At 31.1% G+C, this 17,475-nt stretch overlaps 1 protein-coding gene across 3 annotated transcripts in view; it reads right to left on the reverse strand.

The window, feature by feature from the left end:
• Positions 1-1,116: 1,116 nt before the first annotated feature.
• LOC139523158 (A disintegrin and metalloproteinase with thrombospondin motifs 18-like) overlaps positions 1,117-17,475 on the reverse strand; it is an 87,759-nt gene continuing 71,400 nt past the window's right edge. For 2 of the 3 annotated variants that reach the window (XM_071316963.1, XM_071316962.1), the window contains 13 exons: positions 17,188-17,336; positions 16,765-16,828; positions 15,510-15,621; positions 15,124-15,251; positions 14,310-14,433; positions 12,728-12,972; positions 12,122-12,263; positions 11,114-11,240; positions 9,883-10,090; positions 9,452-9,649; positions 8,527-8,733; positions 5,756-5,909; positions 3,984-4,153 (listed from right to left, as the gene is read on the reverse strand). In XM_071316963.1, the coding sequence (XP_071173064.1) occupies positions 4,026-4,153; positions 5,756-5,909; positions 8,527-8,733; positions 9,452-9,649; positions 9,883-10,090; positions 11,114-11,240; positions 12,122-12,263; positions 12,728-12,972; positions 14,310-14,433; positions 15,124-15,251; positions 15,510-15,621; positions 16,765-16,828; positions 17,188-17,336 (1,986 nt within the window). In that variant the 3' untranslated portion in view covers positions 3,984-4,025. Of the gene's footprint in view, positions 2,233-2,607; positions 4,154-5,755; positions 5,910-8,526; positions 8,734-9,451; positions 9,650-9,882; positions 10,091-11,113; positions 11,241-12,121; positions 12,264-12,727; positions 12,973-14,309; positions 14,434-15,123; positions 15,252-15,509; positions 15,622-16,764; positions 16,829-17,187; positions 17,337-17,475 lie in introns of those variants that run through there. The other variant, XR_011664567.1, reaches the window with a different exon arrangement.

Here is a 17,475-nt window from a genome sequence, read left to right on the forward strand (position 1 = left end):
ATTGACAAAATAAATTTCGAGTTACCATGTAAGCGCATATGGTTCAAACGCAGATTGTTCTATGGTCTGTTATTGTTTACATTTTGTTTTCAATTATATGAATTTAGTTTTTGCAATCTATTTTCGCCGAAGATTAGAAAATGTTAAATTTCAAATCAGCAGAGTCATCATGTCAGCATAGCTAAAATTGACCTAACTGTGATGCTCACCTGTAGTTTCAGAGGTATGAACCAAAAACTGCATTTTACCCCTATGTTCTTTTTTTTTTACCTATGTTGGAGATGTTGGTTTGGAAGGCAGGGTCATTGAACACATTTTTAAACTAGATACCCTAATGATGATTATTTATGGCCAAGTTTGCTTAAACTTGTCTCAGTAGTTTCAGAGGAGAAGATTTTTGGAAAGATTACAAAAATTTACGAAAAATTGACTATAAAGGGCAATAACTCCTTTAAAGGTAAACGTATTTGTAGATCTTACATTGATGAACATTATTGCTTTATACGGTTTATCTCTACCTATAAAAGTATTCAAAATAATAACCAAAAACTGACAAATTTCCTTACAATTACCATAAGGGGCAGCAACCGAACAACAGATTGTAAGATGTGTCTCAAAATAGAAAATAGATATAGACCTGGTGAATATTTCCATTCAAGTCAAGTTTGCTCTGAATGATTTAGTTTCAGAACTATAAGCCAAAGATTGTGTTTTACCCCCATGTTTTATTTTTAGACATGGCAGGCATCTTGATTGAAGGGTGGGGTCATCAGATACATTTTTTAATCCAGATATCCTAAGGATGATCTAGGCCAAGTTTGGTTACCAAGATGGACGCCAAGTGATGAGAAAAGCTCACCTGGCCCTTTTGGGCCAGGAAAGCTACAAATAAGATATGGATTTATAATTCTGCTTCTTTTTCGTTTTCCTAAAAAATTATCTAAATGACTTTTTATGTCAGTTTTTCAGATATTCTTCTACTTGAATCAATATTTGAAAAGGAACTAAATGCAAAGTAATTTTTTTTTAGCTCATTTTATGACAGCTTACCAAAAATGAACAATTTGTTCATGGATTAGAATGACACCATAAATAAAAATTTGTTGGCAAAGTGAAAACATCTATTATATTTTTATTTACAATCGGTACAGAATGAGGTAAATTACAATCACATGACAAATGTTATATAAATGTAAACTATAAGTTCTTGTAAACTGGCCATCAACAAACATTACCTTTTTGATTTCAAAATACTCTGGATTCATAAATATTGTGGGATATTGATTTTCATTGATTTCATGGGTATAGCTTAATCTAAATATTTATCAAAGTACACATTTTCTAAAGCCTGAATGCAGAGTTTATCAAAAACAAAATCGAATATCAAAGAATCAATACAATTTTTCTTCAATCCACAAAAATACAGTCACGAATAAACTGAAAACAAATGAAATAAGACAAAATGGACACAAAAGGACTGTCAACCTTACTTAAAGTGATGGAATATTTATCTTTTTTGCTTAAATGTGTATGTTCAACATGACAGATTTCTAACATGGTTATTTTCTCATGACACCCCTAAGTATAGCAGTTTATATTTATATGTCTATCACATATTTGGCTATACTTGAAATAAGTATAGAATGTTACAGATGGGTTCAACAAAGACATTACATGTAGCTCAAAAAATCGTGTAATTTTACCTTGATTACTAATTGCTTCCAAAACAATCACATATACAAGCAATATTTGTTTTTACAAAAACAGAACTCTTATTGGTAATAAATATAACAAAAATGTAAAATCATTTTACTTAAAAGTCATTTCAAAATTATCACAGCTCTAATAATAACGAAAATATTTACAACAAACATACCACTTTCATATACAACATGCAATTTAGCATATTACTGCAGGAAAAGCTTTCTAAAATCTTTTTTTTTAGATAATCATTTGTAAATTGGTCCTAAGTATGTTACTTATTTTCTTCACTTTTAAAGCTGGGCCTACTTTCTTATCTCTCTTCTGAATTTCACTAAATGCATTTTAATATCCGTATTCTTGAAAATGTACAATAACATGGCTTTCTTATGAAAACTATCCGCATATAAATAAAAATAAAAAATATTTCAGTCCATGTGTGAAAATTTGAATATGGAATGACCTGAAGTTTAAAAATTAAAACGGTTGTTAAAAAACTAACGAAAGCATTAATTTTGTCCTAAATTATCACTTTAAGGTGGTACTTAACACTACAGGGAGATAACTCTGTAAAGTCAGCTAAACGTTGTAATTACGTTGTGTTGTAAAAGGAATATTAAGCTTCTCAATGATCAAAATTGGTGTTTGTCAAATTCCTATATAACCAGTGTATTTTTTCTGACAAAACTGTTGGTTCAAAATTTTTATATTTTTGTTAAAGTGTCAAAGTAAATACTTTGACAAAATTTTATGAAAATTAAATGAGCCAAATTAATTTTAGTGAAAGTGTTGAGTACCACCTTAAGTATATATTTTTTTTCAATCATTGTAAATACCACCATCCTAATATTTGGTCCATTTTTCATCTTAGATGTAATGTTTGTAACAATAAATTCTTCATAGTACAAATACCCAGTAATCATTTGATGACATCATAAAGCATACAATATGACAACAATTTATGGTTTGCAGAAAACTGAATGAAACACATGAATATTTTTATAAAAAGCTTATTCAAATATGTAGCACTAACATGAAAATAACACTTTTACAATTGCTTGTATCCAAAGCAACTTTTCTAGATTGATCTTCATCAGGATATCTTAAACCAAAACATTTGAGCACCAAGGATGTATAAGACCTAAACATGTAAAGGGCTATTAACAAAAGGGACCTAGACATGTATATAGTCTATTACCAAAAGGGACCTAGACATGTATATAGTTTATCACTCAAAGGGACCTAAACAAATAGCCCAATTGACCTAAAGTGAAAATTCACATTTCAGTATATCCTTAAAAAAAATAAATTAAAAAACAAACCAGATTAAAAGTGCTTCTTAAATGAAAAGAAGCAGGGGTACCTAAAATCATTTGCATATTCAAATGTGGCCTTGTTTAATAATTCACCATGAATGAATGAAAAGTTTCAATTAAAGTGACCTAAGCAAAGTATATATAACACATATTTTGTATACAGTTCTGTACAATAAATCACAATGCACTTAAAATATTGAGAGAAAGTACAAAATAAATTTACATATTTGAGAGACAATTAAACATGAATGAATGTTTCATACTGATCATTGTACTGATACATCTTAAATTGAAATTCAAACTTGCATACTTATAAAAACAAAAACTTGAAAGTTAAATACATTTAGTTAAGGAATACTAGTAAATTATGACAAATGAAATAATATTTACTATTTTTTTCATCGTAATAAAATACAATCTTCACCAATATGTACAATCACATTTACTACAAAATGAGGTTAATGCGTGACATTAAGATTACTAAATTATCATGAGATCATAGGCCACAATGTAAATATTATTGGACAAATGATGCTTTACTAGAATTAGTGTGACAGAAATTATGCTGATGTACTTAGTATATGATACTTGAAGATGATATTATTCCATGATAAGTTTTTTTTACCACAGTTACTCCCCCTGAAATGATGTTGCAGCACAATACGCATTATACCTGACAGTTATTCAATGAAAATTTGTACAACAGTAACTTCTATAGGAATTATTCGACAAATTATGTACGGAACACGACAGAAATTTCATGACAAGTTTCAACACAGTTACTCCAATACACGTTATGTTGACACAGATTGTGTGTTCTCGTACCCCATGCCAACACTTGTTATGTTTTTAACTGGACAAGTTTTCCAGGAAAAGTTTTTAACACAGTTCCTCCCATAGAGATTACACACACATTGTGGGTTCTCATACCTGATGTCAACACTAATTATGAATTTAACTGGACAAGTCTTACAACAGCTACTGCCATAGAGATGATGTTGACAATCATTATGTACGATATTTGACCGCTATTCCATGACAAGTTTTACAACAATTACTTCCATAGAAATGATGACGACATACATTATGTTCTCGTACTAGATGACACCAAGGATATTTATCTTCACAAACTGGACCTGAAAATACAGCGAGAAAAACTAACTTACATGTATATTTCATATTTTCAGAGATTCAAATAACCTGTATAGATACCAAAGTGCCATCTGGTTGAAATGTTCATTTTTTTACATAAATAAGGCTGTGAGTTTTCTCGTTTGAATTGTTCTACATTGTCTTATCGGGGCCTTTGATAGCCGACCATGGGGTATGGGCTTTGCTCATTGTTGAAGGCTGTACGGTTACCTACAGTTGTTCATGTTTGTGTCATTTTGGTCTTTTGTGGATAGTTGTCTCATTGGCAATCATACCACATCTTCTTTTTTTTATAATTAAATAAGGAATGTGTTCATGAGATGCAGATGATACCAGACCTTGCACATAATGTTATAAAGAGACATAACTGAAGAATGGTTTAAGTGATGCTACCCTAATTGCACTTGATCTGAGTTTTGTGGTAATAAACATTGGAAGTTTCATAACATTTAGTTGAGGCAAACATAAGATTGAGAAAGGAAATGAAAATTTTGTCATTCTTTCCATTTGTAAAGGAGCATAACTCTAGAACAGTCAAAGTGATGCAATCAAAGTTTAAACTTGATCTGAATTTTGTGGTAATAAGCATTGTAAGCAGCTTGTATTATTTTAATTTTAGTTCTTGTGTACAATTTAGAAATTAGTATGGCGTTTATTATCACTGAACTAGTATATATTTGTTTATAGGCCAGCTGAAGGACGCCTCCGGGTGTGGGAATTTATCGTTACATTGAAGACCTGTTGGTGACCTTCTGCTGTTGTTTTTTCTATGGTCAGGTAATGTTGTCTCTTTGATACATTCCCCATTTCCATTCTCAATTTTATTATGTATACTTTTCTAACATTTGGCTGAGGCGAACTAAAGTAAGAGGATAACAAGAATGTGTCCATAGTACACGGATGCCCCACTCGCACTATCATTTTCTGTGTTCAGTGGACCGTGAAAATTGGGGTCAGAACTTTAATTTGGAATTAAAATTAGAAAAATCATGTCATAGGGAACATGTGTACTAAGTTTCAAGTTGATGTAACTTTAACTTCATCAAAAACTACCTTGACCAAAAACTTTAACCTGAACTTCGCACTATCATTTTCTATGTTCAGTGGACCATGTAATTGGGGTCAAAACTATGATTTGGTTATAAAATTAGAAAGATCATATCATGGGGAACATGTGTACTAAGTTTCAAATTGATTGGACTTCAACTTCATCAAAAACTACCTCGACCAAAAACTTTAACCTGAAGCGGGACGAACGGACGCACAGACGGACGGACGAACGAACGGAGGCACAGACCAGAAAACATAATGCCCCTCTACTATCGTAGGTGGGGCATAAAAATGAAATATGCAGCAACTTTTTCATCTGTTAGGAGCCATAACTCTAGAAATGTAAAAATGAAACTACCTAAATTCAGACATGATCTGTGTTTTGTGTTGACAAGCATTGTGTATAAGTTTCATGACATTTGTTTGAGGCAAAATAAAGTTAGAGAACAGAAACCAACTTTTCCCACCCCCTTCCAAAAGAAAACAAAACTTTCTGCAGTATAGATTTGTGAGTATTAAATCTTTAATGTACATACTACGATAAACTTCTTTCTGTTTACATAGTTGTAATTTACAGGTTTGAGAGGCTGAAGGTCGTTTATCTATTTCACATCCTGAAGCATCTTCATTTCTTATGTTCAAACAACGAACTTGACGTCTCTGTTCTCCTTCTCCACAAGTAACAGAACACTAGAAATAATAAAACAACAATCAAATATAATAAAATTAATTTAAAGAACCTTAGTATTGTATTTATTGTTAATTTGTTCTGGTCCTGGATTTGAGCAAACTGAACGAGAGATATTTCATGAACAATAATCTTCTGGGGTTTTAAAAATATTAATGAAATGTACAAATATAGGGATATGTCATAATTCATCACTGGGCTTCCAAAATGTCATCTATGACTTTTTTGGCTAAAAATACTTTTTGACACCAATGGTCTGAGCGAGAGGAAATCTTTGTTATTACAAAATAGCATACAGTTAGACCAATCAAAACGTTTGAAATTAGACATAATTCGTTGCTGGGCTTCTAAAATGTTGTACTAGTATATGACTTTTTTGCTAAAAATACGTTTTGATACCAATGGTCTGGGCGGGAGGAAATCTTTGGTATTACAAAATAGCATACAGTTTGACCAATCAAGACGTTTGAAATAAGTCATATTACAAAATTGCCAATGTCAGTTGTTTGTAAAGTTTACTTCCAAAATGTTGTATGAAAACTAGAAAATTGTTGTATCATGGGTTTGTGAATAATATAATTACACATTTCTTTATTTCTGTTAAAATAATTTTAGTTCTTGGATAATCCAGAAATGTCAAAGTTTTTATTTCACTGCTATATACAAAAATGTTCAAGTTCACATACGACATTTTGGAAGCATTGATTTTGTCAAAAGGAGTAGGTCCGGTAAGACCCCTTTTTTGGCCCCAAAATATAACAATTTTACAAAATTGTTAAAATGTAAACTTTTAGTTATTTATTGGACAGTTGAATGCTTCTGCTACATAAATATGGGCTGTTTTTGACAATACAATGCACATATATTGGATTGTAGCACCATTAAGTCATGCTAAATTACTGAAATCTTCAAAATTCTATCATTTTTAGTTAAATTTTAGACTGTTTCCGTGTAAAACGAAAGTGGCCGCATTTGTGTTCATCCTTAATATTGAAATGTAAGTTGTATTTTATGATATTACATAACATATATAAAGGTTGTGGATGAACACGGATGCGGCCACTTTCATTTTTGACAAAAACCACCTCAAAAGTGACGTTTTTTGGCATATTTGAGAGATTTTTCATAATTGAGCTTGAGTTGGATCGTTTTTAATGACTAAATTGGAGATAAAGGATACTACAGATACAGTTAAGTCGGCTTCATATCTTGACTTACATCTAGAAATTGACAATGAGGGTCGGTTGAAGACAAAACTTTACGACAAAAGAGATGATTTCAGCTTTCCAATTGTGAACTTTCCATTTCTAAGTAGCAACATTCCAGCAGCACCTGCATACGGGGTATATATCTCCCAATTGATACAATATTCCCGTGCTTGCATTTCCTATCATGATTTTCTTGATAGAGGGTTACTGCTCACAAGGAAGCTATTAAACCAAGAGTTCCAAATGGTGAAGTTGAAATCATCCCTTCGTAAATTTTACCGACGCCATCACGAGTTGGTTGACCGTTATGGAATAACCGTTTCACAAATGATATCGGATATGTTCCTTATGTCGTAACTACAATCCCCTTCCCTTTCATGAATTTGACCTACCGAATTAGACTTTTTACCGGATTTGTAATCACATAAGCAACACGACGGGTGCTGCATGTGGAGCAGGATCTGCTTACCCTTCCGGAGCACCTGAGATCACCCCTAGTTTTTGGTGGGGTTTGTGTTGTTTATTCTTTAGTTTTCTATGTTGTGTCATGTGTACTATTGTTTTTCTGTTTGTCTTTTTCATTTTTAGCCATGGCGTTGTCAGTTTGTTTTAGATTTACGAGTTTGACTGTCCCTTTGGTATCTTTCGTCCCTCTTTTAGTTAAATATTTTCACAAAAACTAATTGAATCAAGTGAAATAGACACTTAAGTGTTTACAAAGTGGTCAAAATCTTTCGTCAGATGAAACTGAAATTTGAGGCCAAATTGAGTCCTTACCAGACCTACTCCTTTTTTTTCTTGAAATATTTGTAATTTACAACATTTTGGAAGCCCAGCAACAATATACAATATTCTCAAAACTTTATTGATAGTTTTTATACTTTAATACTGAATAATTTTAAATTTCTAACATACAGCTGGTATGTAATATGTCAAAAACAAGTTTATACTATACAAATATACTACAACCCCAACTGGGTTAAAAAGCAAGCTAAAACATAACTAGCACATAATAAGCAGTATGAGCTTTTCTGAATGGAAAGTTGACATGATGGAAAAGCAGGGCTTAAAGTTGAAAAAAATTAGCACTTTTATGGTCAATATTCCAAAGATTTATTTTCCTTATAAAATTGGAACCTGCAAACCACCTTATTGTCATGGATACTTTATTTTGCAATTTTCATACTTGCATGATGTATAAAAGTAAAAATTTTACATATTCATGACAATTTAATAGTCCCCTTTTTTTACTCGTCAAAGTCATAAAAATAAGTTGGTTTACAGTATTGGTTACACTTTATACATAAAAACATGACATAATGTTGAAAAGATCATAAAAGACTGGAATTTTCACCTAATATATGTAATGCAAAACTACATTAAAAACAACTTGTCAATACAAAAAGCAGACCTGTGACCATGGCATTGAATGCCACTGTGGCAACCAGACATAAGCTGCAGGACATGGCATAAGGTGGCATGATTCTACCATGGCAACATCAGGCTTGTCTAAGCCAAAGCACATCCTGTTACTGGACAACTCCTGAACTTTATCACCAATGATCTGGTTACACCTCAGGTACCGTGATCTTGAACCGTCTCCACAGGTTTGAGAACACTGTTAAAAGGCATAATGGCATGATTCAAAAAAGGAAAATTAGTGAAGCAAGCACTGTACAATCTAATATAACTGCAAATGAAGTATGCCATAAGCAATGCATAAAAAAGCCTATAGTAGACTATCCTAGGCAATGGCTAAGATGAAATTCTGAGCATAATCAAATTAGGATGTGTGTATGTGTTTCTAATTTTTGCTGTATGCCAAAAAATAACCCATTGAAATTCTGTTAAATATTGATTTCAGAATCTCTTAATTAGAATCTTGTCTAAAATTGAGTCTCCTTCTTTCAAGCTTTACTCTCCAACTATAAAAGACCTTTGGTCAATAAAATATCATAAAGGCAATGGATCTAATGTTGAAAGTTTAAATTCAACCTATGTTTTAATATTTTTCCATTGGTCCTTCGCAAGAGTAATATAGGGGATCTTAAAACAGCAGTTATTTTTATCCCTCAATAGTTATACAACAAATTGAAAGACTGACTAATAAACTACCATTATGGGATCTATACTTTGAAGACCTTTTTGAACTAGATAATTTTGTCAAAGCAAAAAGCACAAACAGATTTGAAATTGCTGCAAAAAGCTGAAATTTCAAAGTCTGTATATCAGAAAAAGCAACCTGAATGTAAATGAAATTTAATAAATGAATGAAAGGGCATTAGTTGACTATATTCTGAATTTGAAAATGGTCATGAACTGGACACCATACTTACTGGTCCCCATGGTGACAGATGCCATTCAAAATGATCCTCTGGTGGACATTCTTCTTTCTTACAGGATTCTGTAATGTTAGGTTTGTTGCCACGACAACTGTCGTCTGCTATTATGTTGTTACCTCTAACCCCTTTGACCCGTTTACTTTTACAGACCACCTTCCTTGACCAAAAACCCTCTCCACAACTCACAGAACACTGAAACAAAAAGGGTGCAATGTCATGATATACAGTAATCTCTGTGTAGTAAAAAACACTTGAATCATACTCTCCTATTGAACTAATATTTTTAATAATAAGTCCTCAAAGCTCTTCAACTTCATACTTTATTTGACATTTTTTTACTTAAGCATCAGTGATGAGACTTTTGCAGATGAAAGGCAAGTATATTGGTATAAAAGTTCAATGAAAAGATAAAAATGTTCTGTTACCTTTGACCATTTGCCTTTAAACCATCTAGGAGGACATGCATGACTGTTACAAGGCCTCTTTTTAATTGGTTTAGGTAGATTTCTACAGAATTTTCTCTTGACAGCTTTATCTATTGACATTGAATGTTTCTGTCGACACATGATCTTTCTCTTCTGTTTACCTCCTCCACATTTCTTGGTACACTCTCTCCATCCTTCTGGCACCCATCTGAAAATGTACACATAAACGTATTTATACTAATATGCAATTCTTGGGTCATTTGCTTCATCGGAACATAAAGAATTATGGGTAATATCATTGTTCGTACACCAAAATGAAAAAAACGTTACTTCGTTGCTTGAATTTCATTTGTTTAGAATGTTTCAAACAAATCACAAGGTTTTGGTGAACGCTTTTAAAGATATGACCCAAAATGCATTAGATTCTGAAACATGGAAATATTCCATATGAGAATGCATAACCTAACAGTTATAAGCAGACATTGTTGAAGGCTGAATTGCAACCTATAGTTGTTAAACTTCTAAGTCATTTGATCTCTGGTGGAGAGTTGTCTCATTAGCAATCATACCACACCTTTTTTGTCTTTGTATATATAATGCTTCAAGTTACATTTTTGGGAGTTTTTGTTTTGTTTTACTAGTAAATTTAATAGAAAAATATGATGATATCTAAAACTTTACATTTAGGTATCTTTCTTGTACTATACTGATATAAAATTGAAAATGGAAATGGGGAATGTGTCAAAGAGACAACAACCCAACCATAGAGCAGATAACAGAGCTCCTGAACATTCTTTTTTTTCATGTAATTTTTTTAAGACAATGATAAAACTGAATATACCATATAAGTCCTTTATTAAGCTACCAGCTATCAAGACTTGAATTGAAGTAAGCTCTTTGAAATATTCCTCATTTCCATTCTCAATTTATTTTTTAACTTTTAATTGCAAAAGTGGTTTAATTGCTAATGAGAAAATTATCTAACCAATAAAGGAGAAGAATGTTAGAATACAGCCTTTAATAAATCCTGTTTTACAAGACCAATAGGCAAAATATTTCTCTTTTACCTGATATGGTCAGAATTTAGACCATTATGCTAAAATTGCCCCAGAAGTTAAACCAACAAATATTCAATACACTTTATCACATCGATAAAACTGGACAAAGGAGTAATATTGTCTTAAATAGTATGACCTTATTTTACTGGGTCCCTGTATCATTGGATACTGACCTAGGAGGACAAGGATTCTGGTTACATGAGAAGATTCCAGTCCCTGGTTTGGATTTAGAATCACAGTACGCTGGATCTACTTCTTCATAATGGTTTCTACGACAAAAAGCTGACACTGTTTTACTACCTATAAATATATATTGTTAAATGCATTAGGTAAGTAAACAGCCATAAAAATTATGCTTTATATCTTAGATTTATATATGTTGTGTACAAGATGTAAGTTTGTACAAATTATAATTTGTACAGGGTCAGGATTTTTGTACAAGTTATAAGTTTTTTGACACCTACCTTCTTGCAACAGGTGATACAGGTTTATCTTATAATATGAACCAGTGTATTGTTTTAAATTTAAACACATATTCTTCAAACTAACATTTAATGCTATTCTCCTTGTCTTCAAACTGGAAATGAGGATATGGTTTAAATTATAATTTTATTTTTTTCCTTATACCATATTCATATTCATACAAAATCTTTGTGTGGTCTTATAATGGTTTTGTATCAATGCTCAGTTTAAGTCTGTATCATGAAGTTGTGAAAATGACAGAAATATGCGAAACAAAAGACTGTTTGCTTGCATTATCCATTTGTGTTCAGCAGGTCATAAAACACTGATTACTTGTACAAAAAATCTGTACAACATTACAACTTGTACACAACATATACATTGCAAATAGTTAAAAATATAGATGTATTGTTTGACAGTTTTGTTCTTACAATATAAAGGAGAAAGGGAAAAATTAAGCTCAAAATTTAACAAAACCAAACAAGACATAAATGGCCTAAAAGATTTTCAATTACTATGGTAAACACAATTTTGTAGTACTTACAATAAAAAAAAACAACAATCACACATGACAATTAACTACAATAACAACCAATGAAAAAATGAGAATGTTTTTTTTTAAGAATTTTCATATATGTGAGCCACTTCTCTTACTGGTACTTAAGGTAGAGATTCCAATTTTTATGAAGACTTATTCAAGAACCAAAAAAGCTTCCTACCTCCTGCACATGGCTCTGAGCATGCTGTTACAGATATACTCCAAGAATACATATCAGATCTTCTTGTGGTTAACTTCTCATGTTGATCTATAGGTAATGCATATTCATAACTAATTCCAGGATTTTTGTCTTGTACTAGAATCTAAAAAATTAAATATACACATTGTAAATTGATCATACAATGTAATGAAACTTGATGCTGATATCATGAATTGTGTTTTTTTCTTTTTTACCTATATAGCTTTGAATTACTGCAGAATCCAAGATATTTATTTTGAAAATATGAAAACATTTAAATTCTCATGCTGAAACTGTTTTCCATAAAATGAGATTAAGTTAAAAAAGTGTTCTGTTTTATGTTAATAATTCATTTGGTCTATAAAAAAAACAAGGAGATGAGTATACACTTAATGTAGAAAAAATTAAATAGCCAACTGCATAAAACATTTTAAAAGTCCAAATTTGATGCCTATGCTGTTTCTTTGAATTGGTACCTTCTATACAGATGATTCAATACACTACACTACACAGCATCAGCTTCTTACAACACTATTACACAAATATTCAGGAGTCAAAGATCTTTGCAATTCCTGTCAAATGTTTTACCTCTAAAACTAAGTCTTCTGTTAGTGGTCCATCACATGTCAGTGTCTCTGGTTTATTGTATGGTCGACTGTAGTAAAACTTAGCTCCTCCTATCTTATATTCACCAGGCCAAGCAACACGATGTTCACCATTCAGTAAATATTTACCAAATATATCACGTATCGACAGATAGTTTGATGATAAGGCATTTTCTTTAATTTTTATAGATCTAGCTGTCTTTGGTAATACAGCTATCGGGAAATATGCTGAAAAATATTAAATTGAGAGAAATAAACATTATTATACCTAAACACTGGAAGTTAAGCAACCAACAATCAATCAATCAATATTCTACCGAAACAAAATCAAGCATATTTGATATAACAAATAGACAAACCAATAATAATCAAACAGCATATTCTCTTTAAGGATGTACTTCGGTGAGATTAGGTAAAAATTAAGAAATTAAGAAATTAAAATTGATACTATAAGCTGGTAGAGCATCAATTAAGGATAAAGATAAGCTAAAAATATTGATAGGTCATGGACCTCCTTTTCGAGATATTTGAGATTTAAAATATGGCGGGAAAAGGCTGAATCAGACTTTTACCTTATATTTGCATTGGTATTATTTGGGTCTAAAAATAAAAGAAAGAAAATCAAGAATCTTCTAAAATTTTGATTAATTACCTATCATGAGCTATAAAGTCTTATATGAAAAAATATATGGGTGTTATGGGACAAAATATTTTACATTATATTGTATGGAAAAACACCAAGGAGTCCGAAAATTTGACACAAATTCCAAAACCTCACCTAAGTACATCCTTAAAGTCAAGTTTTTATCTGAACTTTTTAAAAAATAAAATAATTGTGTTTGGTTTGTTGGCGCTTATTGCTACAGTTTTTAAAAATATAACATTTTATAAATAATAAGTTAACTCTTTGTTCATAATATACATATATATTGATCTACTTACCATACTAATAAGGGAGGAAAGTATTTTTTTATAAAATTGTTTTTTTGCCATTCCTTCAAAATTTCAAAGCTGTATTATATTATTGACACAGACTAAACACTGTATCATTGAATTCTGCAGAAAGGATTTATGGAATAACTAATCCAAGAATTCAAATAGAGAAAAATATTCAACAAGTGACCGAACAACACATTAATTCACGAATGCGCATAGCGCATGAGTTAATTATCAGTGTTGTTCAGTCACGAGTTGAATATTTTTCGATATTTGAATTTTTTAATTAGTTATTCTTTATATTACATTGGCAAATGGCTTTTTTTTAAAAGAAATTAATGTAAAACATGTAAGGAACTATATCTTTTTTCTACGCATTCACAATATGTTTTGATCCGCCGCTATCGATGTCTTGACAACGCCTATTGTTGTATGACGTCAGAGAGTGAAATAACCATGTTTATTTCACATGTGAAATTATCGGTTTTGATTTAAAATTTGGGAAATCAATTAATGTAATTCATTAATAATTGAATTTAACTGCTTTTAATATTAGCCTTCATGTATATTCCATCTAATATTTTACTTCTAAAACAAGGTAGCATGTACATATGATAACCTTTACTTACTGTTTAATTTAGGTTGTTCTGTATATTCACCACTTAATATTCTACAAGTAGAGTTATCTCCCCTACAGACTCCACAAATGTCATTAGAGGCATTAGAACCAACAATCCAGTCACATCCTATTGGCTGAATAATAATTAAAAAGGTGATTATGTTATTGCCAATACACACTTCAGAAAGATCATAAGATAAATTAGGAGGGACCAAAAATAGCAATTTGAAGCTTAAAACAAAAATGTTATTATCTCCCTTACACCAATTACTGTATAATACATATTTTTGAATTAATTGTGTGTATTTGTTTTTTTTAAAACTTAAGGAACCATTTGCAAAATGTAGTTAATAAACACAATGAAAAACCACCTAGAACAAATGAATATTACTACATGTACATGTGCTATAAAGTCCATATTTTTTGCATTGACTGAATTATTACAATAATGGCTGAATTCACAATAATCTATGATGTTCAACATTGCATTTTTAAACAGAGGCTTTACACATAAAAAAACCCAACTTATTTGATAAGTAAAGCAAGCGCTGGTTGTCAAATCCAAGTTGAATATTTGCCATAAGTTAAAAATATATCTGCTGGATAAAATTTAGAATTGAAATGGGGAATGTTTCAAATACACAACAACCTGACCAATGGGCAGATCATATGTTCATCATTCATGACCAAAAAGTTACTTCTTAAATGTCTATTTTTAATTTTTCAGTTATTGAGATAACTTCTGTTGTCATTCTATTAATTAACATTATCTTTATTTTGATATGATGAAATAAACTTTTTAGATGGTTATGTTTCATGCGTACCTTGCACACACCATTTATACAAAGGTTGTTTTTGTCCATACACTTCATACCATCAACAGCAGTATGTTTGATATTGAACACATAACTGTAGGTCTCAGCATAGCAATGCAGAATACATGGCTCATTAACTGAAAATACACCAGAATAACTTTTAAATACTAGAAAATGTAACCTTAATAAAATGTAATGTGAATAGATGTAATTCTTGAAAAAAATCCTAAGGCCATACAAAAAATACCTAATAACTCTTTCACAGTCCCACTTTTTTTCTGATTTCAAACAAAAACCTATGATTATTTCTTAATATTATTTTCATCTAGAAAGAGGTTTGAAAAAATGTTAAAAAAAATAAAAATAATTCTTTATCAGTTTATAATTTAACTTACAGTCATAAAGTTTATGATTAGGTTTCCATTTGAGGTACCATCCTCTGTAAGGTTCTTTGTTGTAAGATGTACACTGTACATCATAAAAATCCCCATCCCCATCAGGACACACCTATAATATACAAAATAATCCATCAAATATTATTCAAACACTCAAAATATAGTGCAGATAAATAATCAACATTTTAGGTAAATGCTGTTTCATTAAAACAAAGTTCTTGAGTTGACTCTCAGAAATTGTACTCTTAACGTGACGGTACCCAAATTGCACCTATTTTGACAGTTTTTTCATCTACATTTTTTTATGATAAAGACAAAAATGTCCATTCTGTGTTTATTTTGTAGCCGTATCCTTCTTTATTATAAAGGTACACCAATTTGATTTTTATGCCATATGGAATCATAGAAAAATTGGTCTAAACTGACCTCCAAACCATCAATGATTCTGAAATGAGGAGTACCCAAATTGCATCCATGCTTAAATTCACATCGTCAAAAGTCTAATAACAGAGATTTTGTTAAATTTCTCTAAATATTTTGAACAATTGGATATTAGTCCATGCTTACTCTTCATTATTTTTTAAATGGATACTTGTAACATATTGTATTTGCTCATTTTAAAAAGATGACGTTTTGATGACGTCGCATGGCGACGTTTCAGTACATTTTGCTTTTTCAGTAAATACTTCATCTGTTGATAAATACTGTGAACGTTTTGTGCATATCTAAATAGTTTTACCTATGTTGAAAGATGTGCTTAGTATCAAATCATAAAAATACAAATTGTTTAGTCTCTATGAAATCTTGTAAGATTTTCGCTGCTAGTTTTGCTAAATAGGTGCAATTTGGGTACTTGGTGCAATTTGGGTACCGTTACGTTAGGGGTCAAAGGACTTTTTACCAACAGTCAGGATTTGGCTATTGGGAGGAATTCATAAATGGCTAGTTAAATTATCCGTAATTTGGGAATTCTGGACTGAATTATATCCTGATGTGGGAGCAGATATGATATGTGTCATTTTGGTCTCTTGTGGACAGTTGTCTCATTGGTAATCATACCACATCTTTTTTTTTTTATAGACACAATATTTTTACAGGCAGTCTGGAATTTGTGTTATTGTCTCTGGATTTTGGATTAAGATCAAATTCTACCCTGTCCTATTATGAAGGGTGCCGTCAACTCTTGTTGTACATGTTAAAGAATTATAAAAATAGTAACAATAAGATCTATGTAACCATTCAAACCAATACTTACCTTTACATTACACATTTTGTAAACTTTATCATCTCCCTGACAGGGCATACCACCATACTGAGGTCTGAAACAAATATCAAAATCATAAAAATATAAGGATTTGGTATATATCTATTACATTTTATGTAGTTTGTTATATCATTTTCTATTACCGTCAAAATTAAGATATTGTTTAAATCTTGTTAACCTCACACAAATTAAACATAACCATTAAGAAGCTGATCACTATTGTATTGATGTACTGCTAGCTTATCCTTTAGAAATCCTTTATTTTACAAGACGTAAAGACAATACTGTAAACTAACTTATATTCACAGATTCTTTATTTTGTGATTAGCCCTTTGTAGCCCATTTCATGGAGATTTAATTTTGTGATTCTCAAATTTACTTGATGTACTTAAATATGAAAAATAACATACTTACAATGGTTTGTTACATTGTCTCTCTCTCTTGGTAACACCACCACCACAAGAACGGGAACATTCTGACCATACTGACCACTCAGACCACCCACCATCTACAGGACTAGGACCATGCTGTCCAAACTTTACACATGCACCTTGGCGACACCACTGAAAAGAAACAGGAGTATACTTCACATTCTATATGAAAAGTTATATAGTTATATAAAAACAAGTACCTTATATTAGATTATTTATTATTAATTTGTCTTACCTTTGGTATTTAAAGAGATCTTGCAACTTTCATATT

Source organism: Mytilus edulis, chromosome 5 (genome assembly GCF_963676685.1).
Source record: "Mytilus edulis chromosome 5, xbMytEdul2.2, whole genome shotgun sequence".
Taxonomy (NCBI): domain Eukaryota; kingdom Metazoa; phylum Mollusca; class Bivalvia; order Mytilida; family Mytilidae; genus Mytilus; species Mytilus edulis.